Here is a 13,027-nt window from a genome sequence, read left to right as displayed (position 1 = left end):
GAAACTATTACATAAGTGCAAATTGCTAAATGGAAAAGCAATACTAAACAGATATATTTTGATGAATAGTAAAAAATAAAAAAACCTAGACTTGCTGAGAGAATTTAATTATAGACTATTATTACTATTCTAATAAAATATCAGGATACCAACCGCAGCAAACAGCCCATAACCTCTAATAGCAATGGACAGTTCTTTATTAGTGGATTCCATGGTCCTGATGATCGCACAGAACTTCTGCATGAAGAACTTCAGCTTGCTTTTGTGCAACTCAATGTTCTCTGCCACAAGAGTAGCCACCTTTACAGCAATGAGAGGAATAGTTTGAAAAGATGAGCATGGTCATCATAACCAAGTTGAACATCTCTCAACAAATAAAAAAACAATATGAAACTATTTATACATTTAATAATCAATAAATAGAAAATAGAAAATACCTGTTTTAAAAAAGACTCTAGTGCCGTGTAACTACTCTTTTTCAACTCTGCATTTATATGTCCACAAAGTTTGGACATGACATCAAAGATAGACATGTAATGATCCATGAGACAGTTGCCGAACTGGCTTGAGTGCTTAGCAAACAGTTTGAGACCAGCTGTCAAGAGTCAAAAAAGACAAGAAAAGAGTTCAACATTGGCAGTCTGGTATGAAAATACATGTTGATATCTGATTCCACTCACCAAACATGACTGCATATCGTTTCATATCAGTCTAGAGACATTAGGAGGGAAGAATGGAAAATGTGACTGAGCTGCACATGTACTACACAAAAGATTAAAATAACAATTTAGCTTTAAATTGCATTGCCAAGTTAACACTCTTAATTAATCCTACCTGTGGACAAATCGCCTTTAGCGCATAATCAAAGATTTCTTTTGACATAACCGGATCTGTTTAAAGCAAAACAGTTAGCATATTCGTTTTAATTAGGTTAAGACCAGCGAAGGACTGTAAATTTACACAAACACACAGCCACCTTCTTCCATTGATTTGGTGAAGTTCACCATCAGAGCGGTGATTCCTTTCAGGCAGCCAGCAACAACCGGAAGTTTTGGCTCCTTTGTAGTAGATGTCATCTGAAAACCATTGATTTAGCACTTGGCAATTGTATACATACATATAAGAGCCGATATTCATATGCGAATGGCACCCTTTACCTGTCCTTTCAGTTCACCCAGGTAGGCCTTGTAGAGTTTTTCAGAGTTGTTGACCATCTCACTGGGGTGCACTTCACCCAGCACTCCAAGAAGTTCATAAATGCAACCCAGCACTGTTGGTCGTCAATTTAATGTCTCAATAATACATATGTGGCAATGTGCATTCTGACAGGCAATTAAAAATATATCATAATCAGTCATCTTAAAATAACTATTGGTGGCAATGGCAGCATATTTTGGCTACATAAGAAAATGTAAACAGAAACATAAGGCCTACTGTTTTTATCATATTTTCACTTGCCTGTATCAGGTATCTTACTCTTCTGACCTAACTCTCCGTAAAATTTGTTGATCATATCCCCAACTTTGAGATCCTGGGTGATGCTGGAGTCTTTCGTGAGAAACATTATCTAGAGAGATTTTTGAAATGAATTAACAATGTTTGTCTATGAATATCAAAATATGTCATAAGCACAAACATGTTCACAATTCTCTGACTCCAAGTCAGAGTTAAAAAGTGAGAATAAGCTAAAGGTTCCCTTGCATTGTGATATTCAAAGAAAATTGTTCTCCTTGCAGATCTCAAGTCAGTTGGCTACCAGTCTCAAGTGAGTTTTTAAATGACTTACAGTAAGTGCAAGTTTCCATGTCTGGGTATCAGTATACACTAGGTCAAGAGTGTGTCTAAAGAACTCACTTTGATTAGGAGATCTAAAGCAGGGCTTCGGCTCTTTGCAGCTTTGTCCTTTGTGTAGACAACCATACAAACGTCCTATCCATGCAGAGAGAGGAAAAATACCCAGATGTGCCAAAATAAAGCAAATTAGTGGTACAAAGGTGACATACATAATTAGTCATCCTTTAAAATACACATTAAAATGCGATGCCAAACCAGAAAGAACATTGCTGCCTGCTGATTGAAGGTACCTTAAGATCGACAGCATAGTTCTTCTCCCATCCTCGGACAGTGACTGACATTCTCTGTAGAAATGCCCCTAAAAAATTGAGAATGTCCACTCTTGTATCCCGCAGCTGCAGACAAATGTTACATGTGTGATCGACATACCGGTATTTATAATAATGTTATAATTAAATATGGTAAATCTTCCTGACATAATACAAATATAATTATTAGAATTTGCCAGTAAACACCTCTTACCGTTTCATTAGAGAGAGACTTTCGGAGAAAGTTAAGCAATCCCTCTTCCTTTGCAAAAAGCAAAGATGTCTGTAAAACTGAAAGTGAAATGCATTAGAACTAACGCTGGGGAAAAATGTATCATGATTAATCACATCCAAAATAAAAGTTTGTGTTTACATAATATATTTGTTTACTGTGCATAATTATGTTATTTTATTTTATAATATACATTTTAAATGTTAAAATATAAATTTTATATATATATATATATATATATATGCAAATATTTCTTAAAAGTGTGTATTTAAATATACCTAATAATTATACACAGTACACTCATATTATGTAAACTTCTATTATGGATGCATGCGATTAATCACGATTTATTTATCCCCCAGCACTAATTAGAACATATTTCAGGATAAATTGTCATCAGCATCATTAAAAAGGCAGGCTTGGTCATCAGAGTTGGTCTTGAACCACTAGAGGTGGCAGTTGAAAAGAGAATGATGACCAAACTGATAACTATCATGGACAACACATATCACCCTCTACATGAAATGACCATTGGCATGTAACTAGAGCACCGCCAGCTATAGGATGGCCCCGCCTTGGAGGCCTTCTCCCATAAGACTGAACAAGTTATCACCTACTGTATGTTCAGGATTACCAATGACTGTATTGTGAACTTGTTGGCGGACTAACTCGAATCTTTCATTGCAAATCTCTTTCTCATCCCTTGCCTGAACAAATACACACATATTCTTCTTTATATGGGGATAAACTTGCGTTTTTAAAATTATTTTATTAATTTATTAATTGTATGTGTGGTACAGTTGTTTATTTATTTTTTTGTCTGGCTGCTTTAATTTCCCCTTTAAAGTATCTAGCGTCCGTCTATCTATTAATGGTGAGTTTATGCATGCATTATTTATTTTGTTATAGAGTAAAAATGTGATGGACGACAATGTCACTTTCAGCTATTTTAATGTTTGTGGACATCTTGATACGAGTTTATGTGCATGATCATTAATCTGGATAACGTTACGATTTACAAATCTGTCAGTCTGCTCCATGTGGCACTGTAATCTGATAGTGTATAAGTATCAAATATATACATAAAAGTAATCAAAAACATTTATTTTTGCATTTTGTATGAACACAGCACAATGTTGTTGTTGTTGTTTTTTTGCATGAGAAAGTTCTTACCCAGTTCATTCTCATTCTTAGTTATCATGCATTCCTGTCCCAAGTCTCCAATAATGTCATGGCAGACTACAGCAGCATTCCTGTCATCTGTGTCTCCGAGGAATGAATGAAGCTTTAGGAGATAACCCTGAATCCCTCCAACAGTGGAAGTATCGGAAGACATGATTTGTCTCTGTTGCTTACATCAGAAATTATTAAACGTTGGCAGTTAATGTGAGTAATGTGAGTTTGCCTCAGGGCGGCAAAACAGAACAACACAAACACATGCGAAGACGTTCACTTCCTGCTTGAGCAGCACGTCACTCTAGAGGAGCAATAACTTTTATCAACCGCTGGATGTCGCCGTTTCATACCCCGAGTGGTTGTGTGGCAACAAAATAAATCAGAAGGAGGTTTTGCTTTTATAATAATAATCTCATTATCATGCCCAATTTTTATTTTATATTTTATATTATTATTATCGGTACTGGTAGAAACTTTGTAGACAGGTAGATTTATTTTTACTATGACCAAAAAGGCACATTCACATTTTGAGTCAAAGGGGCTGTGTAATAAAGAATTTGGTAAAGTGGCCTGTTAAGTCAGTCTGGGTATTAAAAAATCTTCCTGATATATTACAAATTAATATATCGGTACTGATTCTTGAGATGAGACAAAACATGTCCCAAACACAAAAGCCATATTTATGTTTAAAAGTTAGAATATCAACACAATAAAAATACTCAAAAAGTTAAAGCTACACTGTGTGATATTTTTCCCCATCTAGTGGTGAAAAGGTATATGACCATCCAGTGAATTTTAGTTTCTGTTCCTCTCAATTCCGATTTCGTTTCAACTCCTACGGTGGCCGATTTAGTCCAAGATTAACATGGCTTCCAGTTCGACCTCGTCCACATTGGACACGGTGCCTGTGGGATATTCTGTGCGCAGTGGGATGGTTGGAACTCAACTGGCCTAATTATTCGGCTAGAAAGAACTGCAGCTAATCCAGAGTGATCTTTGAGGATAGTAATGTTTATTCAGTCATCCAATTGCAAGGCATAAACAGGTTTGCGTGGATATGTACATAAATGTGGTTTCTGTGAGAGAACAAATAAGGATGGTAAATATACATACACAGTTAAGAACTGTATAACTATACTTATAAGTTACATTTGTATAATGTAACCGTAAACCAGAGCTTATTGTACCATATATAGGCGCTAAATGCAGCTGCATTAAAAGGAGCGGAGCTGCCGCTGCTAACAAGAGGTGTCGGGTTACAAAAGTGTGTGCGCCGCTTTAACGTTAGCACTGCAGTCAGTGCGCTCTGTATAACTGCCGATCAGACCTGATACATATTTCCATACATTACAAGCAAATATTTTCTATAAACGAATAAACATTGTTGATAACAAAATAACTGAATGATTATTCAAATAGGTGATCTTTACACTATTGTATGTTGACACAAAAATACTTCTGAGGTGAACATGGCGACCGGCATTCGAAACCCTCACCCGTATGTATTTTCAATGGCATATTATAAACTTACGAGAATACTTTATTACTTGAAAGAAGTAAATATACATTAATGAGCACATATATTTTTGAAAGAACTAAGTGTTTTTAGCCAAGAATAGACAAAAAAAGTTACACAGTGTAGCTTTAAATCTAAGGGAAATTTGTATAGCCTACTCAGGACATTTATTGCGTATTCTTTTAAATAATTTCTTTAGTATTATTTTCAAAACACATTCTATACTTGGAAGTGGAAACGCATGTAATCTAACCTGTCCTCAGCATGAGTTCACAATGTAAAAATGCCAAACAAAGTGTTTAAAAATGCAACAAATAAAAAAAAAAATACAGTTACATTAAAAGGTGGAGATCTTTAAAATATATCAAACAATACAAAAAGTAAATATTGAATTATATTTTCCGTAAAAAAATAGCTATAAAAGTTGTGTCCTCACTTTGCGTCAACTCTTTCAGGATTTTTTATAATTCTGAATAAATCAGGCAATGTCATGGGCAGCTTTAACTCTGAAGAGCACTTGCCCTGCTCATTGTGGATCTCACAGTAGGATACAAAGTCCTGGAAGTTATATATATTTTTAATATTTTAAACAAACAATATTGAAGTCTCTGCAGTAACAGCCTTAACATGTCAACTCCGCCATCGCAGTGTAATGTTTAAGGGAGCTACAACTGAGGGAAAAAACTAAATTGCTCCACTGTATACATGTGGTTAAGGTGGAAAAAATTTCAATTTTGTCAACTCTGTCAAATGTCAACTCCATCAGGTTTTATGTCTGATGGTTGACAAGTGCTCTCAAAAAACTGTATAATGTGATTTTATATATTTTTTGCATACGGGGAATTCTTCTAATGCTGTTTCATGATTATATTTACATATACTGTATATTTGCCCTCAGCTCGACCTTTGTCAACACGTCAGTATTTGTCAACTCCATCAGTATTCATCAGTATTTTACACCGTCAGGTGAAGGTTTTTGTTAATTTTTAAAGAAATGTCTCATTCTTTTTTCAATGTATTGTGTAAAAATTATAAAACATCAATGGAACTACATGATATTGTGTCTTAATTACCTAGGAACATTGGTGATATATGTTTAATATTAAAAGGAGGGAGGAGAATTTAGGAATTTAGAAACTGGGTTGTTCATAATAGTGTGAAAACAAACAAAGAAAACCAGAAAATGTATTTTATGACTTAGCTCCTTTACTGAACACCAATATTACATAACTGAAGACTTTACATTGTTTTTGGATAGTTTAAATTAAATTAGCATGCTTTTTAGTGTGTCTGATGGACACAAATTAAGTTATAGAGTGAATAAATATACATTTTTAGAAAGAAAATATTTAGAAATAAGCCTGCTTCCTGGTTCATTATCTGAGACTTTTGTCTACAAAAATGCCACTTTTTAATAATGTAGTGTTAGTTTTTATTTTTTAACATCTAAAACATGTTTTGTCCCTTATCTCAAGAATCAGTGATGGACAGTAAGATAATATCCAGTTTTCGCAGATGGATGAAAAGATGAAGACCGGCAGGAGATGGTGAATAGGCCTATACCCAGCAAACACAGAACATTCCCTTAACGTTAGTAATTGGTTCCTGTTTGTTTGTTTTGTTTTCTTTGTTTTGTTTTTAAAACCAAAAAATAATGTTCTAGGAAAGTTCTGTATAGGTTTTATTTTTTGCAAACATAAAATAACGTTCCCAAAACGTTACAGCATGGTTATTTTTAGGTTATTATTTCGTAACCATAAAATAACATTCACAGAACGTTGCAGGGTAGTTATTTTTAACACTAATAGGGCCAATGTATCCTGGGTGATACAAACATTTGAGAGGCTGTGGGGCAAGTGTCATTGCTTGGTTTCATGTTTGTTGTGAATATTTAGATCAGGGGGGTATTCCAGTATTCAGATGTGTATACTATGATTCATATAGCCTAGTTATTAATATAACCAAATTTGTTTCAGTAATATACAATATTATATATGAATTCTAAAGAATTAGAATAAAAAAATAAGTTTAAATGTTAATGCAATTCAAATATATTTATTATTTATTTTATTGTCATCTCACACATGGATCTGCATTCAATTAATTAGCATAAAGATTACTTATTAAACGAAGAAGAGATTGAAAAATGATTGCACAACCACCAAATAGGTGGCGATGTGCACTAAGCAGGTTATGTAAATCGCCATTAAACAAAAGAAGAGGAAGTAGAATGGCGCACTTTTTCTTAGCGTCTGTTTCCATTGTGAATCATCGATTCGTTGCTCTGTTGAGGATGTCTTGTGTGTTAACCTTTTTACGGCCTATGGTTTTAACCGGGAACATACTCTGAGTTGTCTGAACTTACTCCGGGACTCGTATTTGGAACCAGCATACCTAGGGTAAGCAAGATTTGGGTTAATCAACCAGGAGTTCAGGGAATATGTGACGGTAGGTTAACCTTGCTTTCTGGAATACCCCCCTGTTGTACACAATTTCATGCCTTCTGTCCTCTGGTTGATAGTTTACACTTTTTTACACAATCAAAAAGTTTTTTTTTGCTCAGAAATCTTTAATGATTTGATCATTTTTAAGTAGATTACTGGACTGAAACCACTTGGGTTTGCTTGTTTATTCAAACATAATTTTTAATGTAAAAAAAAAATAAACATTCTTACATTTTTTTTCATGTTAATGTAAATGTCAAATATGACAACAGACTTTTGTCTCTCAATTATCTCTCAATTATCATTGATTTGCAATGTGCATATTTGGTAGGCTATATATGAGCCATAAAAGCCTGATGTAATAATGTGCGTGCGTGTGTGTGAAATAATATATTCAAAATAATTGTTTATTAATTTTTTAATATATTAAATATTTTTAAAACTTTTTTTAATAGATTGTTGTTTAGTGCTGAAGAAATGTAAAATCTGGGTGAAATATAGTAAATATTTAATTTGATTTAATCTTTCATATGATGATTGATGTGCTTGGGTTATTGTTATTAATTGAACAATAAATAATAAGATATGGTTTGTATAATACTGATAAAATAACGTTAGAATAATGTTAGGGCAATGTTAAAATAACGTTAAAGCAACATTAAATATTAAAATATATAACTTACTCCATTTAAAAGTAGGCTATCAGACATTGCCACCTTGTGGAATGAAGGTGAATTGCACTTAGGCCTATTCAGTCATCAAAGATTCAATTATTGTTGTGTAGGCCTAGAAAATGTATACACTGTTACACACCTCTGGTCGTTAGCGACCCAATACAGGTTTTTTTTTAAATAAATGGGAAAAAATTATTTTATAATTGTATTTTTTTTTTATATTGTTTATAATGAATTGATTGAGGAATAGGCCTACTAAAAAGGTTGATGTCTAACTTTAAAAAATGAGAGAGGAGTAGGGTAGCGAATTACGTCTTGGGTCACTAAAGACCCGAGGTATGAGTTTAAGGGTTAATAAAACGTTCTGGGAACCAAAAACTAACGTTCTGGGAACCAAAATTTGTATAGCCGGGTGTCTGAACATATTTTTAACAGCATGTATTTGGATGCAGTTGATTAAATTAACATTTAATTCTACGAATACATTTTGCAAACTGATATAGTAGTAAAAAAATCCAGAAAATTTGTGCTGACCAGCCTGTATCTCTTTAATTATTTCTCGAATCCTCCAGTAATCTGCAGTAGCCTAGATGTTGGTCAATGAGAGAAGACATCAGAGAGGAAAAAAGTATGCTTCAATAAATGCCGTTGTCACTCAGTTTTATTTTTCAGAGACACTCAGAATTTGAAGACAAGAGAAATTACACACTGGATATCGTTTAATCCTAAAATTGCTTGAAGTTGTTTTGTGTCTAACATTTCTGTCATTACTTAATTGTACTAAAGTCAACAGTATGTCCAACATTTATCGCAATGTAAAACCAAAACTGTTTACTCTAGCCAGACAGGCAGTGTGACAATCATGTTCACAAGGTTTAATTGTCTTGGCTCTTCTTCTCTGTAAATAACTAGAAAGAAAGAAAAATACACAAGATTAATTTATTTTACCTAAACATATTTGTTATATGATATCAAGTGAGAGAGAGATTTAAATTGCCTGCATTAGTCATTGAGGTCCTCTGATGAATGGCTCCTCCACAGCGGCGGCGTCACCGGATCCTGACAGATCCATGTCGCCTGACGGCTATAGTAAAAAAGCAGAGAAATCAAAAGCTGCGTTCTGGCTTTTAAACCCAGAACAATAACCTGGATCAAACATTTACCAGAAGCACTCCAAACATAAAAACATAGGCTACTTAGTGAGATATTTATCTAAGGGCAGGGTTGGGGAGTAACGAAATACATGTAACTGAGTAACTATTTTATTACAGTTACATTTTAAATGGGTGGTAATCAAATCACAGTTACATTCGAGAAGTATTTTAGATTACCAAAGTGATTACTTTGAATTTTAATGTAATTTATTTAATTTAAACATGAATGTAAACTGTAACAACAATTAATGTAAGCAGGAATTGGTGATCCTCAGACTCTGACAGTCTGCAAAAGCATCCTAAGCTACAGTTCTGTTCATAAGTAATAATACCCCTTGCAGAATATGCAAAATATTAATAATTTTAACAAAATTAGATGGATCTTGGACTAAATCTGGGTGTTGAGTTTAATTAATTTGTTTAGGTAATTGCGACTTTTTGTCTTACAGTTCTGATTTTTTCCCCACGCAATTTTGAGTTTATATCTAACAATTCTGACTTTTTTTTCTTGCAATTTAAATTTTATATCTTCACAATTCTGTATTGTGAGAGGCATAAACTCACAATTGTGGGTTATAATGTATAATTATGAGGGGGAAAACTGATGTTGTTTTTTTTTTATATCAGAATTGCACGTTTATCCTGCAATTGTGAGAAAAAAAGTCAGAATTGTGAGTTATAAAGTCAGAATTGCATGATAAAAAAAAAGTCGGAATTGCGACTATATCTCAATTCTGACTTTATAACACAATTATGAGTTGATATCATGCAATTATGACTTTATAACTCACAATGGCGAGTTCAAGTCTTGCAATTCTGAGGATAAAAGTCAAGAATTCAGAAACAAGCTTTCATAAAACACAATGCATTAAGAGCAGGGGGTGAAAACTTTTGAACAGGATGATTTCTTGTTTAAAGATCATATTTATTCATTTAGTAGCCTAAATGCCCTTCAGAAGCTATAATAACTAGATGTTTCCCAGAAGACAATATACAATTTACCATTCATTCAATTCCAAAAGTTTACACACCCCAACTCTTAATGTATCGTGTTGCCTTCTTGAGCATCTTTTTTTTTTTTTTTTTTAAAGATTGTCTGCATTTTTTGCTTCAAGAAATATTGTTGAAAACTGATATGCAGAGGAAATCCAAGTCCTATGTGGTCCATTTGTGTTGCATACCTTATTAGTATTCCAAAGTATTCTAAAGTATTTAGATTAAGTTATAAATCTTTAAAGCATGTATTTTGTAATCTGCAGTAAAATACATTTTAAAATTAACCTCCCCAGCCCTGTCTAAGGGTATGACATTAACTAAAATAGCTGAACACAGTAGAGACATCACCTCATGATCCACCGCTGGATTCGGTTCATCCATTGCAAAAGATGTCGACCCCATAATCTGAGAGGGGGGAAAATAATTATTTAATCATCAACATGTCCATTAATACACATTTTTTATAAGTTCATTTTCATAAACGTTTTTTTTTTTATCATGTTTTGTTTGACTTTTGCTAACTGAGAAAACCAGAAGAAAACTGATTTGCTGATCTGTTAATCAGTATTCAACATCGCTCTACCAAGGAATGTTATATTACGTGTTATAATGCTCTCATTCATTGTATTTTAACCAAGTAAATAGATGGATTTAATTTGCAAGTTGTCATCTCACCCATGATGGATGCTTGCCCTGTTTCTTTGACAAGGCTCCTTGTATAAAAATGAAAATAAGAAAAAATTTGCCGACAGTCAAATGAAGGGTTGATTTTTGCTTCATTGCAGAAGGACACCTAGAGCCTGAACAATAGATGTACAGTACTGAACAGTAGCTGCTTCTACTAAGAGTGAGGAAGTTGCAGCAATGTTTATATTGAACCCTTGTTAGAAAGTCATATGCAGTTGCACTTGCAAGTGATGACAAAATGTGCATGTGTCTGATAACAACTATGTTGCAAATGAATGAGATAAGCATATAATTTAAAAAAATTGGCAAGACACTTTTTTTATTGAAACAATCAGACAGTTAATTGAATAGAAAGTAAACTATATATTATCAAGCACAACTTTATTTATAGCCTATGTTATTATTATTATTTTGGAGACATGCATGACATAAGATATTGGATGTAAGTAAATTCTGACTCATTTTTATTCCCACTTGTAACTAAACACTGGAGCTCAAATTGCTCAAGAATGCTGGTTCTAATAGAAAGGTGTCAGAATACACAGTGCAATGCTTTGTCTTGCATATGGGGCTGCATAGCCACAGACCGGTCAGGGTGCCCATGCTGACCCCTGTCCACCACCGAAAGCACCAACAGTGGGCATGTGAGCATCAGAACTGGACCACAGAGAAATGAAAGAAGGGGGCCTGGTCTGATGAATCACGTTATCTTTTACATCACGTGAATGGGCATGTGCATCGCTTACCTGGGGAACCATGGCACCAGGATGCACTATGGGAAGAAGGCAAGCCGGCTGAGGCAGTGTGATGCTTTGGGCAATGTTCTGCTGGGAAAACCTTGGGTCCTGCCGTCCATGTGGATGTAACTTTGACATGTACCACCTACCTAAGCATTGTTGCAGACCATGTACACCCTTTCATGGAAATGGTATTCCCTGGTGGCTGTGGCCTCTTTCAGCAGGATAATACACCCTACCACAAAGCAAATGACTAAGAAAAATCTTGAGCAAATAGTCCTGATCAACTTTTTTTTGACAATACTTTCCTGTTGATTCAGCTCACTGTTATTCTTTCATCTCTGTTGTGAACAGTTAAGAGGAAAATTAAAGACTTCATGTACAATATTGCAATGTGCAGGCGGCCATCTTATAGAAATCAATCTTTACATGGCTCCTTGTACAAAGATGAAAATTAAAAATAGATCTTTTCAGAGATTGTTTAAAGGATTGTTTACATGTCAAATGTATTTCAGTGTAGGAGTGAGTCATGCTTGGTATGCCTACAGTTTTTATCTCATTGAATCCCAATGTATAGTCTAAAAGCTTTTGGCAAAGCCATTGTAGCGTGTGTGGATGTGAGGGTGTATGTGGAGGATAATGCATATCACCCCTCACCCTCCCAATCAAACACCCGACACTCCTCTTACAGTATGAATTAAGAAATGAATATAGTGGGAACTGGGAAACAGACTGATTGCTGCAGAAAGACAAATGCAGATGTGCATCCACAAGACTGGAGACAGTTGCACATAATATGCATGTTTGCCTATCTAAATGTTCCCAGGAGTATTAGCAAAGAAAATCTTTATAACATTTCTCCCCAAAGTGAGCCCAGTTAGAAATACACTCAAACACACAGTGAGGGCAGGAACATTTCCTAACAACTTAAACCTGCATGACTGGGTGTTTTATGTGATAAAGGGTGCTGCTGCTCACCAGAACTGATAAACATACCTTTTTGCGCAACATATTTGTGCATTTGCACATCATTTAGTCTACTTTAAAAAACTATTTAAAATATTTATCAAGAATATTAATGAATCATTGCTTGCTATTATATTGCTGCTACAATATGATTCTCTTCACAGGTACAAGCAAAGCTATCTGACTTTACTGTAAGTGTAAATGAACAACAACACAGTTTTGCCTGATGTGTTTTTTTTGCCTAAATAATGCCACAGCAGCTCATCTTGCTATAACAGTTAAATGAGGAAGTAACAGCGGAAGGTCTTACAACAGAACACTTGATGTTCTAAGTGTACGTGGT

At 34.4% G+C, this 13,027-nt stretch overlaps 1 protein-coding gene and 1 long non-coding RNA gene across 2 annotated transcripts in view; both read right to left on the bottom strand.

Moving 5' to 3' along the window:
- prkdc (protein kinase, DNA-activated, catalytic subunit) overlaps positions 1-3,670 on the bottom strand; it is a gene marked incomplete at its 5' end in the record, with an annotated part of 37,773 nt that extends 34,103 nt beyond the window's left edge. Inside the window, 11 exons of the mRNA XM_079810690.1 lie at positions 154-300; positions 438-595; positions 681-711; positions 835-890; positions 977-1,076; positions 1,158-1,270; positions 1,459-1,567; positions 1,855-1,929; positions 2,085-2,189; positions 2,317-2,393; positions 3,508-3,670. Coding sequence (XP_079666816.1) covers positions 154-300; positions 438-595; positions 681-711; positions 835-890; positions 977-1,076; positions 1,158-1,270; positions 1,459-1,567; positions 1,855-1,929; positions 2,085-2,189; positions 2,317-2,393; positions 3,508-3,670 — 1,134 coding nt within the window. The remainder of the gene's footprint in view (positions 1-153; positions 301-437; positions 596-680; positions 712-834; positions 891-976; positions 1,077-1,157; positions 1,271-1,458; positions 1,568-1,854; positions 1,930-2,084; positions 2,190-2,316; positions 2,394-3,507) is intronic.
- Positions 3,671-8,773: 5,103 nt separating this feature from the next.
- Positions 8,774-11,138, bottom strand: LOC307142723. Its single transcript, XR_013818507.1, has 4 exons — positions 10,970-11,138; positions 10,643-10,699; positions 9,142-9,228; positions 8,774-9,052 (listed from the first exon to the last, which is right to left on the bottom strand). It is a non-coding gene; the product is annotated as an uncharacterized lncRNA (long non-coding RNA).
- Between the last annotated feature and the right edge of the window lie 1,889 nt (positions 11,139-13,027).

The sequence above is a fragment of the Gobio gobio genome (genome assembly GCF_949357685.1).
Source record: "Gobio gobio genome assembly, chromosome: 2".
Lineage (NCBI taxonomy): Eukaryota > Metazoa > Chordata > Actinopteri > Cypriniformes > Gobionidae > Gobio > Gobio gobio.
This window is presented reverse-complemented; position numbering and strand designations above follow the sequence as displayed.